The 26,866-nt window shown below is 34.5% G+C and overlaps 1 protein-coding gene across 3 annotated transcripts in view; it reads left to right on the forward strand.

Annotated features, from left to right (window-relative positions):
• The window catches only part of FSTL5 (follistatin like 5), a 311,987-nt gene that overhangs the window by 275,387 nt on the left and 9,734 nt on the right, over nt 1-26,866 (forward strand). For all 3 annotated transcript variants that reach the window (XM_072862012.1, XM_072862015.1, XM_072862014.1), the window contains 3 exons: nt 1,530-1,679; nt 7,950-8,057; nt 9,630-9,754. In XM_072862012.1, coding sequence (XP_072718113.1) covers nt 1,530-1,679; nt 7,950-8,057; nt 9,630-9,754 — 383 coding nt within the window. The remainder of the gene's footprint in view (nt 1-1,529; nt 1,680-7,949; nt 8,058-9,629; nt 9,755-26,866) is intronic.

The raw sequence follows: 26,866 nt of genomic DNA on the forward strand, positions 1-26,866 counted from the left end.
ATGTTGATGATACAGAAAAGTTAGTGTTGAAATGCATCATCTTCTTCATGAAAAGCATTGCCTAGTGCCGGATATGTTGTTCTGTCATGTTATTTTTCCCCTTCTTTTAAAAGGAGTCTGATGCTTAGAAGCGCAATTCTTGTTTAAGATCTCATCAACTCTTGCTGTTCATTCTACATTGAAGTCATCATCTGCTGACATCTCATAATGGTTTTCACAGCAACCAGTCATGATGTATCAGACAGAGCATTCTAAATTAGGAATAAGCAGCAGATAATTGCTAAAAAGAAATAATACATGTGATTTGGTGAAATTGCTCCTTGTGATGAAAGGAAGAAAAATTAAGAGGGAAAAGAATAGGTCAAGAAAACAAAATGCTTGGTACATGCTGTACATCTCCAAGCAGAATATTTTTCAGGTCCTTGTTTTTACATACATTTTATGTCCATTATAGGAAAAAATCATGCTATTTCATAATGGGAATTTCCAAATATGGTAATGTATTTGACCAACTACCTTTTAATTTTGATAAAAGCGAACTTTCACTGGGAGGAAATAGTTACAAATAGATAGATAGAAATATAAATATCTATATGATGAGTGGGAATATATTTATATAAAAATATGAATAGTGAGCATGTAAACTATAGTTAGCTATTTTGAGTGAGAGTGCATAGTTATAAATATATGTATTTGAAATATGGATATGAAATATGAATTCACTGAAGTCAACAGGAATTTTGCTTTTGTTTCAAATTCATCCTTTTGCAGGGATGGAAGGGCAAAGGGGGAAGGAATGATAGTAAGAAGCCATTAGATTTGTATTGGGTTTAACACTAGTGAGATAGGCCATGAGAAGGTCTTACGGCAAAAGTAGCCAAACTTCTTGACCTTTGAAGCAACATATCAGCACTCTATGTGACCAAAAAAGCAGATCTCTAACTGCTGGTGCTTTGCCCCTATACCATGTGACAACTTTCACCACACCTCCTTCTCTTTCTCTCCATTTATACATTACCATCTTCTGAATTTAGTATTTGCCTGCCTTACTGCTGTGTTCTCAGATGTAAGTGTAAGCCATGTCTATAACTGCCTCCTTTGCAAGATACTGTGATGGTGCAGATGGGGAAGCTGCTGGCTACTGCACAGTAACAAGACATTGTGTGTCTAATTTGTTTTTCTGTTTTTAAAGTCTCCTGGCTCTTGCTTGCTTTATGTCTACATGTATTATTGTTTCAAATGGGTTTCTTTCTCAGGACAACAGTGCTAACTGCCTGAATGCCTAGAAAACATAAAAAAAAGCTGGTGTATGGTTTACACTAAAGTGTTTGTGAGTTGTGTGGTGCTTACAACATGCAGTTTGGCTAACATTAGTCTATGTCCTAATGTTGCCTGTCCTTTTTCCTTCCCTAAATTTTCTGAGATTTTATCTTACAGTTAAAAAAGAAGAAAAAGAGTATACTTTGTCTTTCTATTGCATTGTTGACTGTCTTGATTCTTACACTTTCCCTGTTTCTATTGAATTACAGGATGAAGTTTGTCCCAAAGCAGATGGAGATCCTGTTCAGCGGTGTGTATGGGCAACTGCTGTTAATGTAAAAGACAAGTTCATTTACATAACTCAGCCCACACTTGACAGAGTTCTTATTGTTGATGTACAGTCTCAGAAAGTTGTACAGGTATTTATTTCTAATTTTTAATTTAGTATCTAATTTGGACACAATAATTTAAGGTTTTCCTTCATATTTTGAAAAAAAAAAAAAATGCAATTAGCTTGAGAGTAAACACTACCTAGAAAAAAGCTCATCTACTTTCGACATTTAGCAACAGTTTATGTTTAGTGACTGTTCTTGTCAAAAGGCAATTGGGAGAGAGAGAATCAACATGAAAATACCTCTTATAAATATTAATCAAGTAGTTGAGGAAACGAGTTATTTGGGAAGTTTCTGGGTTGAGGTACTGAGGAAGATTCATTAAAATAGAGTCTTATCAGAGGAATGTGTCTATCAGTTTTGACAGGAAAGCTCAGGGGGTTAGGTTCAGCTACAGAAGGTGTAGGACTGTTATTCAGTAAGCTTTTAGACAGAGAAATTACTGGAGTTGTGGAAGACCCAACACCACCCTTAGCCAAGATTGGAGACTGTGAATTCAAACTTCTTCTCTATCTTCTCTACTGTGGTAGGTAGTACTATCAGTTTCTCAGTCTCTGGGATGCTGGAGATACTCTGCTTAGTCAAAATAATTCATTGGGTAAAAGAGAGAAATCAATGCTATGGTACAGGGACTAATGCACTCATATAGTTTGTGGAAGACCAAAGTGCAAGGCAATGCTAAAACGAATATTAGTTTTTTGGAGCAGTACAGTTCCCTCAGGAGAGCCTGAGAGAGTCACAATATAATCCAAATGGTCAGTAGTCTCACTGGGATGGAGTAAAACTTTGATGTTTAGTTGCCACTGCTCAAATCAAATACTATAACCACTGTACTCTTTTCTCTCTTTCTCTCTCTCTTTTTTTTTTCCTTTACGTATCTGGTGGTATCAATGATACCATTGTACTATGAGGTTAAATAGGGGATTTACATGAGGACAGATTTTGGCCTGTGGAATTGTTAAAGACAAGTGAAAATGCATTTAGAAAATAATAGCCATAAACTCATTAAATTCTAAAAATATATTTTCTGAATATGAAGAGAATATTTAAAGTCTTAAAATGTTTGTGTTAACAAGGCATATGGAAAATAATAAATTTTTTTGCTATTTGTTTTCTGCCTAGTATTCCCACCATATTACATTATTTTTCTTTCTTTTTTTTTTTTAATCAGACACATACAGTAGAATATATTTCATTATATAATCTTTAGTCTTTCAGGGTGATGTCATGTCACCAGAAAGTTCATCTTTATTTCACTTTCAGTGGCAAAAAAGTCAATCAATTATAGCTGGGGACTGTCAACAGTCTTGTCAGCAGACAAGGGGCTTGTTTTTTGGTTTGGTTTGTATATTTTGAGGGGGGGTTTAAGTACATTACAGATCATATAAAATCTTGAAATTTACTTCAAAAGCAGGGTTGTTCTTTTTCTGAAATAAAATTATTTCCTGGGCAAAGAGCTCTGAAGCTAGTTAATAATTTATTAACAATCCTGCTCTGATTCTCAGAAGAAAGGGCACTTGTATGTGAAACTGATAAAGAGGTTTTGACACCACGCTGGGTGTTCTGATTCAAATTTAAATCATACAAACGTGCCTAACATCTACAAACGTGATGATACTTATAGTATCATCACATTCTTAGGAAACAGATGTTCTTTAGCTAAATAAAACATAGATTTTTTTATTAGAAATCTAATCTAAATTGTTAATAGAAATATTTAAATAGAGCGTTTCTTCATGCCTTTTGCCTTTTTCACTGATAAATGAATGAAAATCTGTAATGTATAGATTATATATCATATCTTAGGCTTCAGCGAGACCTTATTGTGGCCTTTCAATACTTAAAGGGGTCTTATAAGAAAGGTGGGGACAGATTTCTTGATAGGGCCTGTAGCAATAGGACAAGGCGTACTGTTTTTAAACTAAAAGAGGGTAGATTTAGGCTAGACATAAGGAAGAAATTTTTTACGATGAGGGTGATGAAACACTGGAACAGGTTGCCCAAAGAGGCTGTAGATGCCCCATCCCTGGAAACGTTCAAGATCAGGCTGGATGGGGCTGGTTAGGCTTGAGCAACCTGATCTAGTTGAAGATGTCCCTGCTCATTGCAGGGGGGTTGGACTAGGTGACCTTTAAAGGTCCCTGCCGACCCAAACCATTCTATGATTCTATGATATTCGTATATATATGTATTACATATATTAATGTAAAATTTAAAAATACATAGAAAAATTGCAATTTAAAAATTATATTAACTTGACAAATAATTTTAATTTTAATAATTTTGCATTCTTTAAACATCTGCATTTTATGCCTTCTATAGTCTATGTCAGCTGGCTCAGTAGACAGCTTCCTCAAAACCTGGCCTATCCAAATGGTGACAGGTTCTGATAAAATGTTTTATTCAAAAAGTTAATAATAACAAGTTATTAATTTTTTTTGTTCTTTTACTTTTTTTTTTTAGTTAAATTGCCCTTTGCATATCAAAGTAGAGATGAACTGAGTGGATAAAGAATTTTTGTTTTCTGAAAACAAGACTTTTTTTACAGCCAATTCAATATATTTCTTCAGGAAGAGAGACTAAAAAAACCCATAGTCTTACTGCAGTCCACAGATTTGAAGGACCAGAATCTCTGGCAATGGTTTCCCTGGTCTCTGGCTGACATTCATGTGTCAACTTGCTTTCCTACAGATGATGGATGAAATTGCAATTTAATTGCATTTATTAGCATTTAGACTTCAGTGGCAAGAGAATATCATGCCTTTTAGGCTCACTGAAAAATATTAGAGAAGTTGGACGTTCTTTTAAACTTAGGTTTTATAGAATAGTTTGATTGGTAGACTCTTCTAATTTGCCTTCAGTTACATTAGTTATTATTTTACTAAGTGCTTTACCATTAACTGAATGTTTACCAATACTTACCACAATGATGTATGTTAATTAAAAAGTAAAATTCAATAAATTAGACACTAATTAAAAGTACACCCCTACCCTAGAAATATGTAAAGCGATTCTCCAGTTCTTGGATGGAGTTAGACAGGATGCTGTTCTATCCCATAAATATTCAAGATTCTGTAATGAGCTGAAAAACAGACATACAGGATGCCTAGGTGCATCCTAGAGCTTTGTGCACCAAGTCTGTGCTCCTTAGCAAATATATTGAGCTAAAACCAGATACTCCACAAGCCATCATGCTAGTCCAGGAAAAAAAACCCCTCACTTTCAAAGAAATTTTATTTTGAGGGATAGAATAGCATTGCTTTTCCATTACTTTAATAATATCCAGATTGTGAACTTAGGGAGGTATAGAATGAAATTTATCCCATCTGTGGAAACCTTTTACAGGAATGAAAGTCAGTTTTGATGGCTCTAGGATGTTTAGCTATTAATGATAAATTATCTTTCCATTTCACAATACTTAGCACAGACATTTGGTAAGACAATATGGCCAAGGGATAACAGATGAACCAGTTAAGTAAGTTAAAATAAATGTGTTACTGTCATTTTTGGGCACCCAAGCAGAATTTCTGCTATTTGTTACTGACCTGAAAATTATTTCCTAGGATACACTTAGCCAATTACATGGGAAAAGTATTATGGGACGTGCTCTGTGTCCAGCTTAACCATGTTGATATTCAAAATAGACTTAAAAAAAAAGACAAGTAAAAGTAGTTGCAAACAAAACAAATAAATCATGAAAGCACAAAACCTATACGATCTTTTACACATAGTATAAGACTATAAGAAATAAAACCAATGTTTATTCACAGATGGCTTTAGAATTGAAGTAAGGCTAATTTGGAATTTAGTGACAAGTCAAGAGATACTTTGTTCAGCATTTCGTATAACAAGCACGGCCCTGTCTTCCTTATCTTTTAACAATAAGCATTTATTTTTGGTTTTGGTTTTTGCAAGCAGCAAGAATTTTTCTAACCATTAAATGTTGCTCTACTCATATCATATGCACATATACAAACACTCATACAAACAGGAAGCAAGGAAAGGAGTTTAATTTCTCAGTCAGATCAGTTAATTTTCATTACTTTCTTACAGTACTGCCTAGCACAGAAAAAAATCAAAATGTAATTGATTTTTGGAAAATAGATACTAAGCTGTTCATAAATGAGAACATTTTGCTTACTAGACTGCTTTTTCTCTAAGTGTCATATTAATACAGAGGATATCATTTACGTTTTAACTATTTCTAGTCTATATCTTAAAGAAGAAACCACCTATCTGCTCTGTAAACCCATGTTTTCAAAAATGCATACTCTGGTAGGAACAAATGTGGAGAAAACTTCATATTTTGAAAGTAAGCAGCACTCTAATAAAAATTCTGTCAAGGTGCAAAAAACCTAAAGACAAGTAAAAACGTATTTGAAACGGCTATAAGTTGTGTAATTACTATTTTCTGTGTAAAAGCAGCATTGATTTGATTTTGCTTACTATGGTGTTTTCTCTGAAGTACTACTATGTATATTATGTTTATTCCTTTCTAGCATGAAAATTAACATAAAAGATGTGTGTAGAGGTGCACATATGTAACAACTAGATTTGAGGATGATTTATTTCTGTGACAACTATATTTATCAAAATAAGTACTTAAAGAAAATTCTGGAGCAGACTAAATTGAAACGTATTGGAAACGTGGATGGTCTATCTTTAGAGAGGTATATGTAGACTTTTTGATTTAGCCAGGTAATTCTCATTATAAAGTTAAGAGAAGTATTTGCTTTCATTTGTAAATTCTTGAAAGCAAGCACTGTCACCTGCAATTGTCTGGTATTGCTTAGCAGTGTACCATTAACTGGGATGACTTTAGAGGTGTGCTGAAGTAAACAGAGCTCATCATTGTTCAGTCCACAGCATGCTGCTGGCAGATCAGCCTGACTAGCTAGAAACAGCTGTGAAAGCCTTCTTCCAAGATGCTCAACTCCCTTCTGCTGCTGTCTCCTCTCTTGGGAGCTGTATTACCTGTGCTTGACTCTGCAGGCAATTCCTTCTCCTCTTCCTGGCAGTGCCTCGGGCCAGACCCTGAACACAGCTGGCACTCATTCAGCAGAACACATACGGGTCAGACCTTTTGTCTGGGGAAGCCAAAAGGAAATTTGACACATCTGAACAAATTAGCTATACAACAGCCCAAGTATTATTTTAGACAACTTGTCTTCTAGCCCGCAGCAGAAAATGTTATCAAACACAAATGACCTTTTTCAAGGGGTATCCTTCTGATTTTAAATGAGACGGTGAGCAACCTGGCTTCATTTTCCATTTTCAAAAGGAAAAACAAATCCTGCCTAGATGAAGCTGTGGCTTGCAACACCTCAGGAGTACAGTTAAGTATCATCAGCAGTCTCAGCCAGCCATTAGTGCATTATCTTGAGGATCTACATCATTAGTTTAAATTAGGTTCACTTAATTAGCCAGCTGGTCCTCTCCTTGACAAACTGATAAACAAGCTGTGCTTTACAGTTCCATAATAGTGAGACTATAAAACAATTTCCACTTATTTTTTCTGCTTTAATGATGAAAATAGAAAAGTAGTCCCCCCAGTTGTTTACCTCTTGCAGAATGTCTCTTAATCAAATACGTTGCCCTCCCATTTCATACCTCTGAAGTCTTCAGTTCTTCTCATAACAAAGGAAATGTAGAGCTCAACTGTCTAAAAGGTTTGTGGTCTCAAGAGACAGTGCTCAAGGTTGTAGGGAAAACACTTTGATTCTGATCACAAGTCTACCAAAAGTAGCAACTGTAATTGGAAAACATATGAAAACAGTCTTTCCACCTTCAACAGAATACACCCAGTTTAGCAGAGATAGGAAGCTTTGGGTGTAGCAACATTGTGTTGGTTTTATTCAGGACATAAAACACGTAGTAACACCTTGCATTGATTTCAATATGTGACTTGAGAATACTCTTCCCTTTTTAGCCATTTTCCAATAATTGTTATAGTTTGTAAACTGATATATATAAAGTGAGAGTGATGGTAGGGAAGGAAGATAAGTACTTTTTTATTTGTTTTAAAACCTTTGTTTTCAGCTTCTTAATAGCTTCAGTATAATGTGATTTTGATGCCAAATGTAAGAGCACATAATGAATAAAATCCACTTTTTCAGCAATTCAGTAACTTTGAATTAATCAGAGGGCTGTTTCAATAATTGACAACATAATTTTTAAATAGAATCTGAAAACATCAAGAAATGCATGTCCAGTCATCATTTTAATTCAAGCATATATATTATTTTTCTTTCGAAAATGTGACAGAAACTAAGGATTTATATTTTTATTATGCTTCAGGCAGTAAGTACAGATCCTGTTCCAGTGAAACTACATTACGATAAATCACATGATCAAGTCTGGGTGCTGAGCTGGGGAAACATGGAAAAGAATTCACCAACTTTGCAGGTGAGGTGATCAGAATGATTATATGCATGGAAATCTAGATAAGTTGAACCTTTGTTTAATTGCAACATTTTGTGTATTTTCCTTTAAGCATTATTATCATGGACCCAGCAGGGGCGGTGAAATGATTTCAGGTAACCAGAAAACAATTCAGACAACTGACTTTGCGAAAAACGTTAGAGATTATTTTCAACACCCTTACTCAGAAGTTACAATGCTGAATTGATAGAAGGATAAGGAATACAGCTGAAAGCAGCAGCATGTTTTGTAACTGCCAGTCTTTTGAGAGCGAACTGTTGTTGTTTATGATGTTTTTTCCCTAATTAGAGGATAAACTGGATTTTAGGCATATTCTTATTTCACTAAAATTATATTGATGCCCTGGAGGTGACAAGCTCCATCTTTACTTATTGCTTTTTTCAGATGTAAAATATTAAAAATCTTTACTTTTCCTGTGCCTCTGAGCAGTGGCAAGCCTAGGGACAGTCACTAAAGAAACATTTCAAGAAGCTGTACTTGCATTCTGACTTTTTCACTACTTTCTGTTCCTTATTTAAAGTAATCACCTGAGAATATGGTGATCATCTTTATGTAATAATTTCAAAGTTACTTTTTATTTCAACTTATTTTCCTTTTCTTTAGAAGTTAATGAAATCCTTATGTATTTAAAAAATTATATATAAGATAAAGAATAAGAGAAATTCAAACACAGAGCTCAAGCAGAAAAATGAGTAACATTTGAAAACACCATTTTAGCACCTACAGACTCTTAGTAACTATGAGTATGCAAAGTAATTTGTGGGAGTTTAGCTGTCACTTCTCCCCAGAAAATGACTGATAATTGAGTCAGTCTTATCATGTTTTAAATCGACTGATCATCTTCACTCTCATTTTTCCCCACAGTATAGATAATCGATTCTTTTATTTTTTTTAATCCACTCTTAAATGCATGTATGTGAATATCATAGTGGCTATTATATGGAAATGTCTTTTATTCACCCATAAACATTTACATCAGATAAAGTCCAACATTTGGGGATTTGAGGAAAATTGCTTCATAACAACTTAAGGAATGTGTAAACTCAAATCATCTTGCTGTTCTGAAATATGTCTGTGATATGTTGAATTACTTCATGATTGACAAGAATTGGGACTATGCATAGCCATAGCTTCCTGTGGATCAGTTGATAACATCTTATCTTTTCACTCTGGCTGAAGTGCTTAAGAAATTTAATCTCATTCTAGGATCTAGTGTTAAAAAAAGGTAAATAAAAAACTTAGTTTGCACTAAGAACTGCTAGAGGCTTTAGTAACGTAAATTAATAAATATGGACTCGGTGGTGGAAAAAAAAGGAAAAAAGTAAATATGAAGATTAAGTGGTCAGGTATGTAACAATTCTGTGAAATCTGTAGTGCTGATTAGCTTTATTCACTGTCATTTGTGTTCTTTTTCTTGGTAACTGAAGGATAATACAAGAGATGGAATACAGAGGCAATGCTGTATTAAATTATTTGGATAGAGATTAAATTTTGAAAGAGTATTTCCATAGTTTATAATGATGTTACTTTATGTAGGTGATAACACAAGCCAGTGGGAGTGTTTCTCATCACACAATCCATACTCAGCCAGTGGGAAAGCAGTTTGACAGAGTGGATGACTTTTTCATTCCGGCTACAACCCTCATCATTACCCATATAAGGTAAGTTTTAGCTGAATTATAATTAAATTTCAAATGAGCTACAACATTGTCTCCAAATAAAATATCATTTAAAGACTTTGAAAATTGGAGACTGCGCTACCTACTTCAATATTGCTGTGCAACACCCTTCTTCATAAACAAACTAAATGCGAGTTTTATTGAAAACAAGCTAGATATCAGAATAAACTAATTTATTAGAGTTTTTCTTCCTTGTCTCACCAAATGTTCAAAAGTTCACTGCTCTACATACTAAAATTGAGATGTAATATAATCTGGGGTTTACTTGAGGAATTGATAAGTGTAATATTCAGATAATTCCCTAATTTAGGAGCATAAATCTTAATTTGCAAATAATACTTAGTAATTTCTTCTACTGCTCAGAGCAGTTGCCATATATAGTATTTGCCATATTGTGTTACATGTATGTTGTATTGGAGTTATTCTGTTGATTAATGAACGAGAAAAAAACACTTTTGGAGTTTTAAAAGGAATTGCGGTACAACATAACTCTTTATGAACTGGCTTCTGCTCATTCAGTTCTTTCTACCTGTTTTTTCATCAGGCTCTCTGTTTTTAAAACAAACCATGACTGAGCATGTAACATAAACTCTGTTTAGATGCATGAATAAAATTTGTCTTATTTCATGGGCGCTGAGTATATGATGTTAAAATGGTTCATATTTTAATCCATGCCAGGAAACACTGTAAATTCTTGGGACCTTAGTTATTTCTCTCAGTGACTGTAGGATTGTCTTTGTGTTTGTCCAAAGAACAGAGAAGTTCTGGCTGTGATAGAAACACTCTAAGTATGGAAGAATGGAACAAAGTGACCAGCTGGATTTTAAAAGACATATGGGACAGAGAAAGAGGGTGTGAGAAAAAGAGGGCAACACTTAATACAGGCATAAAGCAGAATTTTTGTCAAGATCTTCCCAAGGTCTCTTAAATGAAAATCTATTTTTCTTCCTCAAAATACATTAGTAAGAATGTGAAATACCATTTTCTTTTCATATTTTTTCTGTAACATTTCTACCTGTAGGGATTGAAAAATTCTGCAGTCTGGGATTTGTACATCTGAATATTGCATTAATATATATTAGCACTTTGTATGTTTAGGACTGTTAGGTTCTTTGCAAGGTGACATAGACCTATTTCAGCTCAAAACACCTCTGCAAATAATTAACTCAGTTGTTTCTTCTGCTCTTCCAAGTTCAAGTTTCTATAGAAATGCTTTCATTAGGATAATCTTAACTGTCCTACAATTATGAGACAACGCCATTCACTTTTACCCAAAATCTCAAATCACGTATGTAAATATGGATGTCCATTAAAAAAGATATAATTTCTGATTGTAGTGCGCGCTAGTCTGTTAAATGTGAAAACGTGCCATTTAGGATGATTTTACAATTGATTCCAGAATTTACTCTCTATGTGCCGGTGATGAATCTAGTCTTCTGTATCAAAAAACATTTGGCTTCTCCTAAAGAGGTTGTTGATGAAAGATAATTTTTTTTCATTTTCTACAAAACTCTTAACTAACAAGTAAATTAACAATCAGTCATATGCAATTTAAAAAGGAATGTGTAAATTAATATAGCTGAATAGTAAATTGACTCTAAGTACCATTAGTGCCACATTTCTTGAATTGAGTAGATAAATGCATATTGTGTCCCTGAAGTAATCTGCCGTCTTCACACTCAGCCTTAGAAAAGCATTAAATAATTGTGCTACATTTGGAGCAGGTATGCCTTGAGAGAACAAAAGTTACTGCTTCATAAGCTACCAAGTACTAGAGGTACTACCCCAACAGAACTAACATTCAGATACATTTTCATGTAAATAGGAAAAGAAAAAGATGGATAGGGATAAACACTGTACAAGGAGGGGAACCAGGATTGGGAAAAGAAAAACAGGCCCAGTCCAAAGCTTGTGAGGAACTCATCTTGTCTAACTCAAACAATTTTAAGTTGATATTTTGCCTAAATAGATCAAGTAGGCGCTTTCTGCTTGCATGGTGAATCACAGCTACCTTCAGCTGATGAGTCATTTCACCTGTCCTATATGCAACTTAGGAGAAAAGAGAATTAAAGAATAAAAGAAAACCCACAGAAAAAAAAAGGAATATGAAATTCAATTAAACAGTGAAAGAATACATTGGACAAGTGACTGCAGATATATAATAAGCATGTACATCAATTCAGGCCTAGTAAAATTATCTTGTTGTGAATTTTTTTTTGCCCTTTTTTTTTTTTTTGCATTCATATGCCAGATAAAGACCAAAAGAAAATTTCTGAAGTCTGACAAAAAGCCTGCAGTAGTTTGTCCAATGCTAAAACCATAGATTTGTGGGTTTTAACAAACAAAATCAGTTCAACAGCGATAAACTGTTTTTACCTACTTATGAGCTTACTTGCAGAGATCTTATTTTAGTTTTCTAAAATGCTACCTAATTTGGAGTGCCTTTTCTAGAAAAGAAAAAAAACCCCACTATGTAGATAAAGACTGTATTTTTATTTTTTATGTATTCTTTCAAGAGCTATTTATGTGAAGTTAGTCAGTCATTAAAGAATTTGCCTTACATAAAATGTCTGGCCTTCAAGTACTTTGATTTTTTTTTTAAATAAAAATATACTATGTGAGTGAGCAGTGTGTCAGGAAAGTTTTTGAATTAACTGTATTTATGAAATTAGTAGTGATGTAGGAAAAACTGTCTATTAAATCTAACCTGTCAACAATAAAAATGCTCAATAACAGCATGTGTTTGTTAAGTATGTTAGCCAACAAACATAAAGTGTGATCTTATTATTCTTTGGTGTACATACCAACCAGGGGAGCATTTTATGAGTGTGAAGTGTGAAAAACAGCTACAAGGGAAATAACCCCACCGGCTGAGTTAGCTGTAGTTAACTGCTCAAGGCCCTATTTACTCTTTGTTAGAAGTCAGTTCCCTTAGACCATGCAACACCAGCCCCTTCCAGAAAAATTAGGGCTTTCTGTAGCTAGGTGCATTTGTCACCTGTAAACTAAAATTTTGAATGACAGAGCAGAAGACAGAGTGTGCATGGCGTACCAAATTAGCATCCAGAACCAAACTTTCTGTCTGAATAAAAGCATTCCTAAGCAAAAAAGGCATAGCACTTAAAAGTATGAATTAAGTTTCGTAACACAGTTAACACAAACCATTTACTACCATCCACAGTGTATTACCATCTACTGCATATTCTGTCCAGTTATTCTTTAATCACTGTAAAGAGCAAGGGACAGAAGGTAAAGGTAGGTAGGCTTGTTGACACGTAGGAACAGAAATAAGGGTGAATAATTTAAAGCTATGGTAGGTCATTAATTTCTTCTTTTTAATAATATCTAAAGTGTTAATTGGTAATAATACATATATATGTATTTAAAACACTGAAAAATAAGTTTATTTAAGAAGTGATGGAACTGTACATTTTCTTTACCTAGGTGGGTTATTTTTATATATGAAAATGGAAATGGGCTGTCCATTATTAAAAAAGAAAACTCAACACATTTTAATGCTCTCTTGGGCAGCAGATAATTTAGGATGCATTTCCCCCAGATCAGACGTTTGAAGAGGTACTAAAAATTTTTGTCTGAGGTAAACAATAATTGATCCCAAGAAAAAAAAATGTTTTCTCAGACTTTTCCTACCACAGACTGAGGCCATGTTTAGTTGTACTTACAGTACAGCAGGAGTCAGGGAAAATAACTTTTTGGATTGATATCCAGCAAGCATAATATTCATGCTCTGAACAACTGTGATGAGCCATCAAAAGAGCAGCTAAGCAAACAAAGTAGGCATGAGCCAAAAGAAGTAGAGGAAGAATAGACCAATTCTGTTATTTTTACAATTGGTGAATAGTTGATATGTATACAGAAGAGGACAAGAAAAGAAGCTTTATCATTTTAGGGAGAGAAATGTCATAGGTTCAGTAACATCAGTTAGTTTTGAGGGGATGGGGAGGTGTCTCCCTCTCTTTTATGTTCCAGTCTCCCTCTCTTCCACTGCTGAGATGAAGGAGAAACAGTTCTGTGCAGTCAAACACCGTTAGAAATCAAGCAATGTTTTGGCTGTAATCCTTTTGTAACTGCTAACCATTTATAAATATATATATTTAAAAAAAGACAATATATCTTAGTTTTAGTAAAAATCTACTAATTACCTCCCTAATAATGAGTAGAGCGCCCCATTGATGTTTCCAGATAGAAAATCCCTGTTTGTACGGAGAGCCTCAGCTGCAGATAGATCAATTGGCACCCCATGATAAGGCTCTAAAAATGTAGGTGACTTAATTCTAGAATTTCTATGTGTTTTTTTGACAAGGCTAGTTCACCTGCTGACTCTAAGGGAGGGATTGCCTCATGCCCTTGAGCATTCCTTCATGATGGAAATAAAATTCCTTCTTTTTCTCACAAAACTTTTCAAATGCAAGCTTAGAGTTTAGAGGAAGTCAGAGATTCCCATAGCTTTTCATGAGTTTCCTGTGCCAGCTAGTCGTAGTGCAATGCACAAAAATTCTTAGTCAATCAGCAGTGAAAAAGAGGCTATGGCACAAACCAGTAATAATTATTAACAGAAAGAACCCTTAAAGAAGTTTGCCCAGGCTTGCTGTTGGAAGTCTGAAGATTTCAAAGGGAAGAAATTATATGTTCATCTTGCATCTCTTGAAAAAAGCCTGTCCTGCTGTCACAAGCAGCTTTGTTTTACCTCTGACATATGCACTCACTGCCAATATATGTTGAATTATACCAAGAGAATGAATGAATGTAAAGCATTGTTTTTCATGCGCACTGTCATGCCCACATTTTCAGTGCACACAGCTTGAAAAAAAAATCTCCCCCTCCCCCCAGTTGTGTTGAAAAGTTATCAGACACTGGGGCCACAAAAGCATAGACAGGATGAGATCTGTTAATCTGTAACAAATGGTACAAAACCCAAGGGGGTTTTTTTTTCAGTTATTACTCAGGCAAATGTATACAAAGCTTATTCCTTTTGTAGGTGCACCTTTTAAGAATTACGCATATATGTTTTCAATATTTGGCCTTACACATTTACTGAGAAGAAAATTTTATTCAGTGAACTATTTTTTCTGCCAAAGCAGTTCAGAGCAACCAATGATCTTGTCCTTAATTGTCTGCTAATACCATTCCTTATCATAAAAATAGACGTTTGCAATTAGTATGTGTGATGGCTGCAAAAAGATGACTTGTACAATACTCATGAAAATATATTCTTGGAAGCCTAAGGAGCAAAAGGGCTGATTATTTCAGCTCCACTGTTCATAAATCGAAGTGAACAAAAGATAATTGGAATAAATTAAGGTCTATCATTACACTGCTGTAAAATGTTCCAAAAGCAATAATAAACGAACTCACTGTAATGAAGTAACTCTAACTTTTTAGATGCTTTAATCTTTTAGCAAGTATTTTAAATGTCATATAGTTACCTGACCTAACAAGTGGAAGAATGAGCAATCAACTCACTGGTGAGATGGCTCAGGGTCTGAATAGAGTTAAAATCTTCTCAGTTGGAGATTTTTCCCTCTTTTATTTCTCTGTTGTGTATGGGAAGCAGTCTTTCTAAAATTATACTTATTCATTTGCACAAAACAGTCCAAAACCTAAGCTTTTCTTTAAGAGGAAATTGGAATGTGCTGCCAGTGCATTCCTGTGAACCTTCTTAAACCCATGTGGGCTGGTGATTCAGTAAATTCACACTTCATTCCAGAGTTTAAGCCCCTACAGAGGTGTGAAGTAGCTGAAGGATTGTGAGAGCATTTTCAGTATTTCTATGCGAATAAGCAAACAGAAAATATTATTTTGCTTCAAAAATCCTACATAATCAGAAAGAACTTTCTGTTTGGTGGTTTGCAAGTCAAACAACGGAGGAGGTAAATGCTGAGTCAGCTGTAGACAAAGCATCAAGAAAAGAGGTAGAATTAATTTGGGGGTTGCATTTTTCACCTAGATAAGGGGCGATTTAATATTTTACAAATTCGCTTAACAAGGCACATTAGGGGAGTGGAAAGTTTGAAACAGTTCTTAGTCATCAAGCTATAAACATATATAGTACTACAGGGGAAATAACTTGAAAGCTGGAGAAAGAAACTCAGTAGTACCAGGGCACGCAGAGAAGATCTAGAAAGTAACTGCAATTTCTAATAATGATTGTGGAATCTATCAATGAATCCTACATGGTAGCACAGCACACAAAGGAGGTCCATCTGGGTTAGGGGCTCACTCTGCAGTCTTCCATTCTGTAAACTGTCTTTGTGAGAGTAGTGCTAAAAGGAAACCTTGTAGTCATTCTTTCCCCTCTTTGTGTATTTGTCCCCCAAAAGGAGGACACTTCTGGTCCATAAATGTGTTGCTTTTGAAAAAGAAGCTCATAGGAACTTCTGGGAAAGATGGAGGGGAGACAGTAAAAAGTCTTTTTCTGCATTTTTTTTGCTTTAAATAGTGGATTTTACAGCATCTTTGTTTCGGAGGGAATATGAAGAATGAAAGATGGAGAGATTCAGTTCAGACAGTTTAAATGCTCTGAAACTTACTTTGTTCAACTACTACCATTGGCAACAGCAACTACTGCTGAAATAAGTGCTTCTTTAGAAAATGTGCAGGTACTCTTTAGTGTCTCAAACCTATATTCTCTACTTTATTCCTCCTCTGTTCACACGTCCCCACTCAAAAAGCCAGGAGTCCATACATGTAGCCACTACATATCTTCAAACTAGGAAACTCCCAATCCTTTATGTACGTACAAGATATGCCACATGCCTGTACTTACACTTCATCTGTATCCTCCTTCAGCTCCACTCTTATATTCTAACTCAAAAGGACCTGTGTTTGCAGGCTTTAAAATGTGCTAGGCAGTAAGGATTCCCAACTGTGTCTGTGGAAAAGCACCTACAGAAATTATGAAGTAACTGCCATCACCCTACAAATACAGTTAAGATTTGCTGTTTCTGAAATCTGGCAAAGACCTGGTGTTCTGAGGTGTATATGACATCTTTTAATCCAGGTCATTTTGGAATTAATGGAAAAAATATTTTTAATTTTAAAGTTCATTTTCAGCTCAGTGTTACAAAATTTAATTAATAATTAATTGCACATTTAAATGTAGCTAAAACAAAATTATTTTTTATAATGTACTGAAATCTGTAGTTGTTTCTAACCTTGCAATAGATATGTACGTATGCGCACACACACACATATATATAAGAAGTCAGTCTTGAAAACTATCTTGTTTCTGGAATCAATTATCCTGCATGCCTTTTCCCATGTCAGCTGACAATATAATACAAATGCTGCTTGACCAATTTATTAAACTCATGCTCCAAATCTTTTCCTCTTAGGTAGCTGGAGTAAAATTTCACAAAGCTCTCAAACTAAAAATGTCAGCTGTCAACAGAAAAAAAGATTATATCAAAAAACATTTCCACTTCAGTGTGGCTATTTAGAAGTGAAAATTCCCTTCAAATGTTACCTAAATCATGAGATTGCAGCCAGCCTTTGTAGCGCTATAAAACTATAGCATCAGTAAAGGAAAATTCCTTATGTTCTACTTGTCTTTCCCCATTAGCTCAGGAAATGGCTAGAACCTGGCTTAAGTAAGTCTAGTCAGCTCTACTAAAGCAATGGAGAGTTTTGATAAACTGTAAATATTTTTCACACTGTAAGTTTTTTCCCTTTTGCATGTGCAGAAGTCAGGAACATTTACCTTTGGGGTAATATGATCTGTCCATCTGAAGTGGCCAAACCAACCATTATTATAAATAGGTAACTGTTCTACCTGTCTCCTAGTACCTATCTGCTTTTAAAAATTCAGCATGTATCAGTATGGGAAAATGCATGACACAATGAAATGTATAAAAATGTAATCAACTATAAGAAGAAACTAATCCCTGCAGTTATGGCACATAATTTCTTGTATCCAGTGATTAGAAGTTATCTTATCTTAGTGCCCCCTTAATTACTCATTATTTTTCCAAATAAACCAAATTATACAGATTCATTTATTAGCTTTGAGGCAATCTTAAAATTATGTAATTAACCATTTTTCTGTATGTTTGATAATAAACTACCGGAGCACAATTATTTAAAAAAATTGTGCTGGGTCTCCTTGGGTGGAGTTAATTTTCCTGATAGCAGCCAGAATGGTGCTGTGTTTTAGATCTGTGACTTTGGAATAGTGAAAATTTGTTCAGGAATTTTCATTTGCACATTTCTATTTTTAAGCGTTTAGAATGTATTTTTATTCATTACATTTAAGCTTTCTTAATGATGTTATGTTACAAACCTATCTTTTAATTTTTAGTAAAGCTGAGATGCTTGTGTGATCATATGAATCAAAGATTGTAAGGAAACTTCCAAATCTACACAGATAGACTGTTTTGTCTGTATTCCTTCCATGGGTTCCCAACTGCATGCAACATTTTCTTGTGGATAAAATATCCAAACTTCCATCTTAAGAAAGCCACCACCACCAACCCCCACCCCCTGTATTATCTACAAATTAGAACACAGCAGCTTGCCATGATGTGCCTGATTTTTTTTCCCATTATAATCTTACATTTTCAATACAAATGTCATCTCTGGTGTTTTTATGTGCCAAAAATCATATTTTATAATATTTTTTACATAAAAAATATTTTTTTGATTCAGTCTAATATTTTCTTGATTTGTGTCACTAGTAAAAAAAGAAGGGAGAGAAAGGAATTATGGTAAAGTTCAGTATTTGTTCTTTTGAATATTCACCTATCCCCAGCTATAACAGTGTGTGAACTTCATTTTTAAAATGAAGAAAAGGTCTTTTGAGACTGTTTTGACACATGTAATTTATCACCTTTGTAGTCCTTATCTCTACCTCATTACTCATTTTCTACTAGTGCTGACTATTTCTTTTGGCATATATAAATTTGGCTGTGCATTCCATATGACATCTGCCCACCTTGATGTTACCACATTTTTTGGAGTGCCAGATCTTCTTAATCCTATTCTACCTTGTACTGACGTTTAAGACCATCTTTAGGAATGTCTTTTGTTCACCATGTCTGTGTAGCTAGCCCTTTCTTTGACTTTTATTACTTAAAAAAAGAAGTGATTTTTTTTTAATTAAATTGCTAGCTCTCCTTCCCTACAAGGTACAAGAAAGAAAAACACATTTGCTGCCAACACTACAGATATACATTTGCTGAGAATAAGTTCCTTTATGATATAACACAAATAGTTTCATATATTTCTGGATTCTAAAAATGTAGAAATTAAAATGCTTTATCCTAAAATTTCTTGGATTATTGTCTTGTGAACACTGTAATCATTGGACAACAATTTGCAATAATTAAAAAGTGTACTGCATATACAGATGTTGCAAGTATTCCACGAGAGAGTTCTCAGACAATTCATAGACTCCTGCATCACTAGTACCCTGAAAATTCAGGATTTATCCCTACCCTGTGCAAATGTACACTAAATATGAGTCAGAAGTCCTGAGCTACGTGTGACATGTTAAAACAAGTCATCTTTTCCAGCAAGTTCTAAAAAAATGACTGAAGAAGCCACCATAGTGTCTGGCCAGCTATGGGGAAATTTTCCTGGTTGTTCTTTATACATGGGTCATTTGAAGATATTCTTCAACGTGAATTTGGGTTGAAAGTCCATTTCCTTCCTCTGGATCTCTAGTGAGATATGATTGAAATGCTCCCCAAGTAAAATCTTAAGCTGAGATAGTAATAAAATAAATTAAAAAGAAAAAAGAAAAAAAGAAATAGAAATCACAAACAATAATATAATTTTAAAAGGATTTCAGGCAGTTATTTTTGTTATCAATGAGAGACTTTAGTTAAGAAATTTTTAGCTTTCTTTTGTAAGCACTTACATGATTTATCCAGCTGAGTTAGAGAAGACAACTTGCATAGAGTCTCTCCCAAGAATAAGTGTTTGAAAGATTGCATCACTTGTGATTTTTCTGCCCGAGTGAAAACTATTACAATAAGAATGAGGATTTTGTTGATGGTGCTTACGATGTCATTCACTTTGGCTCAGCAGCATTAAATATGTGGTGCTCATTTTTTAGTCTAGAGCTATTCTTATTAAATATGATGCAGGATAAACTGAGAAACTATACTTCCATTATTGTCCATTACTGAAAGCTTACTAATGCTCAAAAATTATTTATTTTATAACATTCATTCCTGTCTCTGTCGCTTATTGTCTAGGAATGGAAATTTTTCAATACAAATTCAAGCTCTGAGCACAAAGCTTAATTTGAGGAGATCCCTTTATTCTAAGAACAGAGAACTTGTCAGAATTCCTTCAAGACCTTGTAGAAATGATATTTCTTCCCTTCTGTCTTGCATGGCTGTCTTGAAGTTCTTGATATCCTTATTTTTCCAAATAATGGTCAGTATGTGCTGAGAGAGCCTCCCCAAGCCTTTGCTGTATCCATCCCTCTTCTATTTCAATACATTTTAGGATCTAATCAGGAATTTTATCATCACTAAGAGAATCCGCTCCCATAGATCTAAAAATGTTGGTTTCATAGATCTTACGATTGAATACTAAGTTTCTTTCTGAATTAATCTATGAAGACCTATGTTTCTTTGTAACAATATTATCAAGTAAACTTGTGAAGTGTATATGACTTCTGATGGATTAGATCTCTGCTGCATCCATTTTTCATCCTAAAAAGGTATTCCTAAATCTGTATCCACAGTTAAGAATAAAAATAGTATTGATTTTCATTGGAAGCAAGTTATATCTGTATATTAATTTTCCTCTTTCCTCCCACATAAGTTATAAATTTCAGGGAATTCCTGTTATTGTATAGACAATATTTTCTTCTAATTGGAAAGGTACAGATGAGATATTTAATGTGCAAGTCTGTAAGAACTCAGAAGTCTGAAGTTTTCAAAACCCAGAACTTCTTCCCAAGCAAGAGTATAACAACATAGTCAATACTTTTAGAAAATGAGACCTGCCATCAAAGTCCGTTCTTCATCAGAACTGACCTTTTCATTCATCTAACAGAACTGATAGTGATGATCTTGTTTTACACTAAAATTACTCATTTTCCATGAGTGACCCCAGAACCTTCTGTTCTGTGTTTTTTAATTTTCTTTTTTTTGACCATTTTTTTCCCCATTCCTATTTCTTAGGACTACTGTCTTAATATTTCCCAGGTACGTTATCACAGTCACACATTACTGCTGCAAATGTTATCTCTGTCTTTGTTAGGAGGCTTTTAATAATATTTCATTTACAGTAATTGCAACAAGTAAATAAATAAAATTGGTGAAGAGGACAAAAATCTTTTACAGATGTGTGTGTGAATATACATGTTCACACACATAAGCACAAAAATAGAGAATTATCAAGACGTTCTCCAAGATGTAAATATGTCCTCAGATAGGAAGATGCTTTGTGCTTAATGCTGTTATATACAAATACCAAGGAAGGAGAAAAAAAAACCCTTTTCTGATGCAAAACAAAAATATGAAACAACTGTTCTTACTGTTGTAAAAAGCATCAGGAACAAAATTAGGAAAACAAACTTCAAAGGTCAAAGACTGTTATGGTACCCAAAAGAAAGGCACCATTTGTGCTGATGAGCAACAGCAACTGGGCAAAATCCACTTAGCCTTTTGTTATCATCAAACAACCATTTCTGAACTGCAGAAATTAAAGAAAAGTCTTTTCTCAGCAACCTGCCAGAAATGAACTATTCTAGGCAACAATAATTTTGTAAGTCCTGAGGGGAAGACTGGTATGCCCTTGCAATGCTGGCAGTTTTTGAAATCAGAAACACTTCCAAAATTAAAAGTGTCGTTTTTATCTAGAGTTAAATATTTTATTTGTGCAGTGTACTACAATAATTGTAATAGAAAATGACAATCAAAAATAAATGGTGTATTTTAAAATTACTTAAGTAAGGAAAATTTTCTGATGATTTAACTGGTATGAATGCAAGGCCTCTGAAGCAAAATAAATCAGTGTAAATAGTCTTCCTTAGAATCATGTGTGTATGGATATAAAGTAAAGAGTAATTTTAACAAAGGAAATAATGGTTGCAGTGTTGTATGTTAAGTTCTTAGAAAATCCTTAGTTGGAGGGAAAAGTGCATCTTTTTTTTGTTGTGTTGGTGACGAAATCTCAAAGGACCAGTGAAGGCAATTGAGCTATACAGCTAAGAAAACAGTTCTTAGACCAGTTTTCCATTTTCCTTTCCTTAATCATTTCCTTAAATATTTCCTTCTCCAGATCTACTGTGGATAACTTCATTTCATCAGAAAAAATGTTTTGTATATAACAGACTTCTATTTTAGAATTTTGTTTAAATGGTAATACTGTCCCATGTTGCCAGATTAGAAGCTTTTCATAGGATCAGGTTCTACCCTGATCCTCTAAGAGACTGTTCATGGGCAGTTAATGGCATTTGCTTTGAGTCCTAGAAAACTTCTGGTCAGCAGATTTGATCAAACTTTGTAGTAATAGAGCTTTATCTTCCTGGGTTGATTTTTTGGCATACATTTTGAAAAAAATGGTCCCTAAGGTATAGAATGTTGACTGGCTTTAAACACAAGTGTTATTCACTCAGGATAAAGTAGATAATGTTTATTATTATTTTCTTGAATTAAATTATACAGGTTAAAAAACTTCTCTTTTGTACAACAATACTGCTGTTTGCTTCTTGTATGGATAATTTTGATTGTAGCTCATCTAATTCTCTTCTCTTTTACTTGCTTTCTGGTTTGGGAACATAATTTTCCTTAAGTGTTTGATCTCAGAGATCTCTTAAAAATGTCTATTGACTTCATGAGGATAATCTGTGGGGACAGGATCAGAAACAAAAAGGAAAGAGGACATCAGTTTTTACATCATCATCATCTTCTATTCTGTTGATCTTTCTGAACTCAACAATAAATACAGTTTTATGTTAATATATTCATTTAAAAAAAAGTATAATGAAATTTATCCTCATTTCTAGGAAAAATTTTCTTAAGCTTTTTTTGTCTTTTTAACCAGTGCTTAGATGTTTCCTCTTTTATAATGAATGCAGTGGCACTAGTAAGCAATATATATAGCTTGTCTAAAGGAAGAAAATAACATACAGGAAGCCAGGTTGTTAATTTACCGCTTGCTGGCAGCTCCACACTAGCATCTTGCTTGGCTATTCTTTGTGCACAGGAGATGCAAACTAACTTGCTCTATCTGAAGAGTGGAAAAAAATGATACCTTGCAAAAACAATTTTGAAGATGCAGTGTCAGAATTCACATGACTTTGGAGCTTTGTATGAAATATTTTGCCATTATTAATTCATACTTTACTTGACTAGAAGTTCTCATCAAAATAAGATTGCATCTTCACTAATTTTTATAGCTACAGGTCTCAGTATTATCCTTCAGTCTGAAGAACTGCTGAAGATGCAGTATTATTATGGGATGAACTGAAGGTTTTCAAATGCAGCAAATGAAAATAAACTTTGTTCATACAGGGCTGCCCTAAGTCCTGCCTTGAATTTCAGTTCTTCTTCATGAATTTTTTTCTCTCGTGACCTTTGCTTTAGTATGTTTTGCACAATAACCTTATATAAATCTCACAGCGTTATAAAGCCAATAAATAAAGGTAAGACAAGTTGGGCCTAACTGTGGTATAGTTAATACAAGTAATAGTGCCTCAGTAGGCTTGAATTTCTTCCTGGGTTATCCACCCAGGACCCATGCTCCAAAATGTGAAAAATTGTGTAACATAGGTGGTGTACCATTCCCTTGCACAGCTTTCATAGTTCCTGTCTGCACAAACAGAAATACCTTTAAAATTAATCTTTTAAAAACAGGAAATTTCCTCAACTTTTAAAATTGGTAGATATAGCATGATTACTAGCCACATTGCATTATATTTAGTATTTCTTGAAAAATATTTGTTATAATTTGCAAAGACAATGTCTGAATGAGAGCTATTAAAAGTCATGATATGATTCCATCTTGATATTTTGCAGTAGACTATGGTGTTATTCTAACAGACTATGTCAAATACTTTAATAGTGAAATGAAAATGTAGTTCACTAAGATATAGTGATAAACAAAGTTGCTTTTGGAAAATTAATTTATAAGATTTGCATGCAATTCTTAGAGCTCTGCAAAATCCTAAGAAGATAAAAATGAAAGGCAGACTCTGAAGAGCTTTTATTTGTCTTTTTGACGAGTCTCTAGCCTTGAGAAAATATTGAAGCTGATCATTATGGTTGGAAAAATACACTTTTTGTGGGAAGCAAAGTGAATTCATGGTTTTCTGTTAAAGCTACCCTTTGAGAGTTGTGAAACACATCTTCAGAGATCCCTGGAAATTCTGGGAGGGACATCCTCTCTGCTTTTAGCTCTGTTTTGCATGGAGACACATACAACATTCTTCTCTCTATCCAGGCACTTGTAGTAGTGCTAGCTGCTCCTCTAAGCAGTCATTTTAATTTCTGACCACAAAGGGCAGCTTTAATAGCCTCTGCAGCTATGTGATACCTGAATTTATCATAATGGCTTGGGGAAACTGACAATCTCATTTCAAGCATAACTGTAGCTCTCACTCACATGCTGATATGGTGTTAGTCATTTAAACTTCGATTTTCCAAATCTGTGGAAGTTTTTGTAAGGTTGTTTTTGGATATTTTGCTTTCTTTCTGATAGGATGCTTATGGTGACTGCAAGGTTCAGACTGTAGACACCTAGATTTAGGTGTGAAAATACAGTGTATCCATGGGTGTAAGCTGTCTGTCTTCTGCTATCGTTAATGGAGATGTAATCTTTACAGATAGTGGAGTCTAGAAGGCAATTATGCTCACCCCCTATGGGGCTCCGGCACTGGTCATCTTAACAAATTCTCTAGACTCTGTTGACTGTATGGACTAGATCTCTGCTGGCAAAAATAGCAACTTAGATGTTTAACTCATATGCAGATGTGCACAGTTATGCATAGAAACATAGGTGTCTACAGGAAGGGGAATACTACCTGTAGAGAGTAATTTTTGTAGTGAGGAGATGTGGTGAGGCTCAACATTCATAATGGCAATTCTTCAACGTCCTCATTGCCTACTGATATGACCAGAGAGGAGAGAAGCAGCTGTGCTTGATTAGGACTGCAGAAATATGTTTTTCTTGTTTATTTCAAAGCAGTAAGGATGTAAATATAAACAGATTGATATTTTTATGTACTCTGGAAGAGACAGGGTTAAGCCATGTATTGGTTTTGTCATTTTTTATATCCTGGTTCATATATCAATTTTTAATAAACTGATGAAAAGACCACATTATAAAAAAGACAGTACTTAAAATTACACTGGCCATTGTGGCAGTGTACTCATTTTGCATATGTGCTTAGTCTAAAGTACACATTTTTTAATTTTAAGGTGTATTACTTGAAATCCATATCAGAATCACCCAAAATTCAGCTCTGTGTGGCTTGAGATCTATCACTGTTATTCTAAATGATATATGATACTGAACTATGAGCATTCAACTATCCAGTTCATCAACTGTATCATGAAAATGTTTATGTTTAATCCTAAGGGGAGAGAGCATGCTTATCCCTTGAGAGGACAAGGAAATGCCATCACTGTCAAGGATCCTAGCATTTGACCTGAAAAAGCATCAGTGGGCTCCTCATAGGCAAATTTGGAAGATACAGGATTGTGCAGAGAGGAACAGTGAAAACATATGGAGCATTAGGACTGAAGCCCAGAATATGTGAGGCAAAAATGATTTTTACTCACCCACGTCTGGTATTAGAAGAAAAAACAGTGAAAGGAGGGATGCCCTAGTGCATGTTGTTCTCCCTATATTTCAACTGCAGAGAGAGATATTATACCTGCTATATATACACATACACATGTATGCATATTTATGTTACATCACGTGCACTTTTTATATCAAATAATACACACCTCCATTAAAACTCTGCAGACTGGGAGTAAGTAAACTGCAGGTATGTGAGAGTCCTATTTCATGCAGTCTCAGCACTGCATCAGTGTGGGTTTTTTTCCCCTCTTAGCCCTCTCTCTGTCCTGTACGATTTAGATGACAGAAAAAGGGTCTGAAGCCAGGGGAATTCTTAGATGCTTAAGGATTTTTGCTACGCACCTATATACAGTCGTAACAAAATGATAGGAGAATCCTTGTCAGTTTTCATCAGCGTTACATTAACTATGAAATACAACAACTCACAAAGTAAATGTTTGCCCTATGGCTATATCAACTGCCTTCAGAGGAGGCTGGACAATATACAAACTCCTTGTGTAACGGCTATGTATTTTAGTTTGAAAACAATGTCAACCCTTTCCAGATGTGGAAAGGGGTATTACAATGTGGCACTGCTGAAGTTCAGGCAATAATTACCGACCTTCTGGCATTGAAAATAAGTTTCTCATGAAGCCTTTCCCCAGTACTAGAAAATAGGAAAAATTTTACTTAGGTACTACTGCGGTGAAGATGGGGAGTTATGCACATAAGTGTGACATCTGGTAACCAGGAAACCTTCTATAGAACTGCGTGAGTCACTAAAGATTTCAGTAATTTCTGTTTTTCAGGTTCATTTACCACTGCCAACACATAACACATTCTACCAATGATATTTCTACAATACATTTTTTAATTAATTTATTGAAATCTAGCTTCTTGTTATGGAACAAACCCACAGAAAACAGAGCAGGAAGCTATACACATTTTAAATTGTTTGATCACATTCAAAGCATTTTTGGCATAGATAGAAGGAACAATGATGTAACAGATATATAAGAACAGTGAGATATTTAAGAGGAAAAAGGAGTTCTTGTTCATTCCTCAAAAGCAAAATATTCCCTTTGTGCTATGCAATAGTCAAAGCTACTTAGGCTGAACAGACTTGATAAAGAACTTGACAGGAATTTTATATAAAACCAACATTGCTTTTTCAAAAGCAAAATGAACTATTTTTCTACAGTAACAGGGGGATTGGATCTGGTTTGAAAGTAGCTCACCACCTTAAAGGACAGTGACTGAGTAAGTATTTTGGACAGTGAAAGGGAGCTAGCTATATAAATCCTGTTGTGGTGACATACACTGCGTTTG

This window comes from Ciconia boyciana, chromosome 5 (assembly GCF_034638445.1).
Source record: "Ciconia boyciana chromosome 5, ASM3463844v1, whole genome shotgun sequence".
In the NCBI taxonomy this organism is placed as follows: Eukaryota; Metazoa; Chordata; class Aves; order Ciconiiformes; family Ciconiidae; genus Ciconia; species Ciconia boyciana.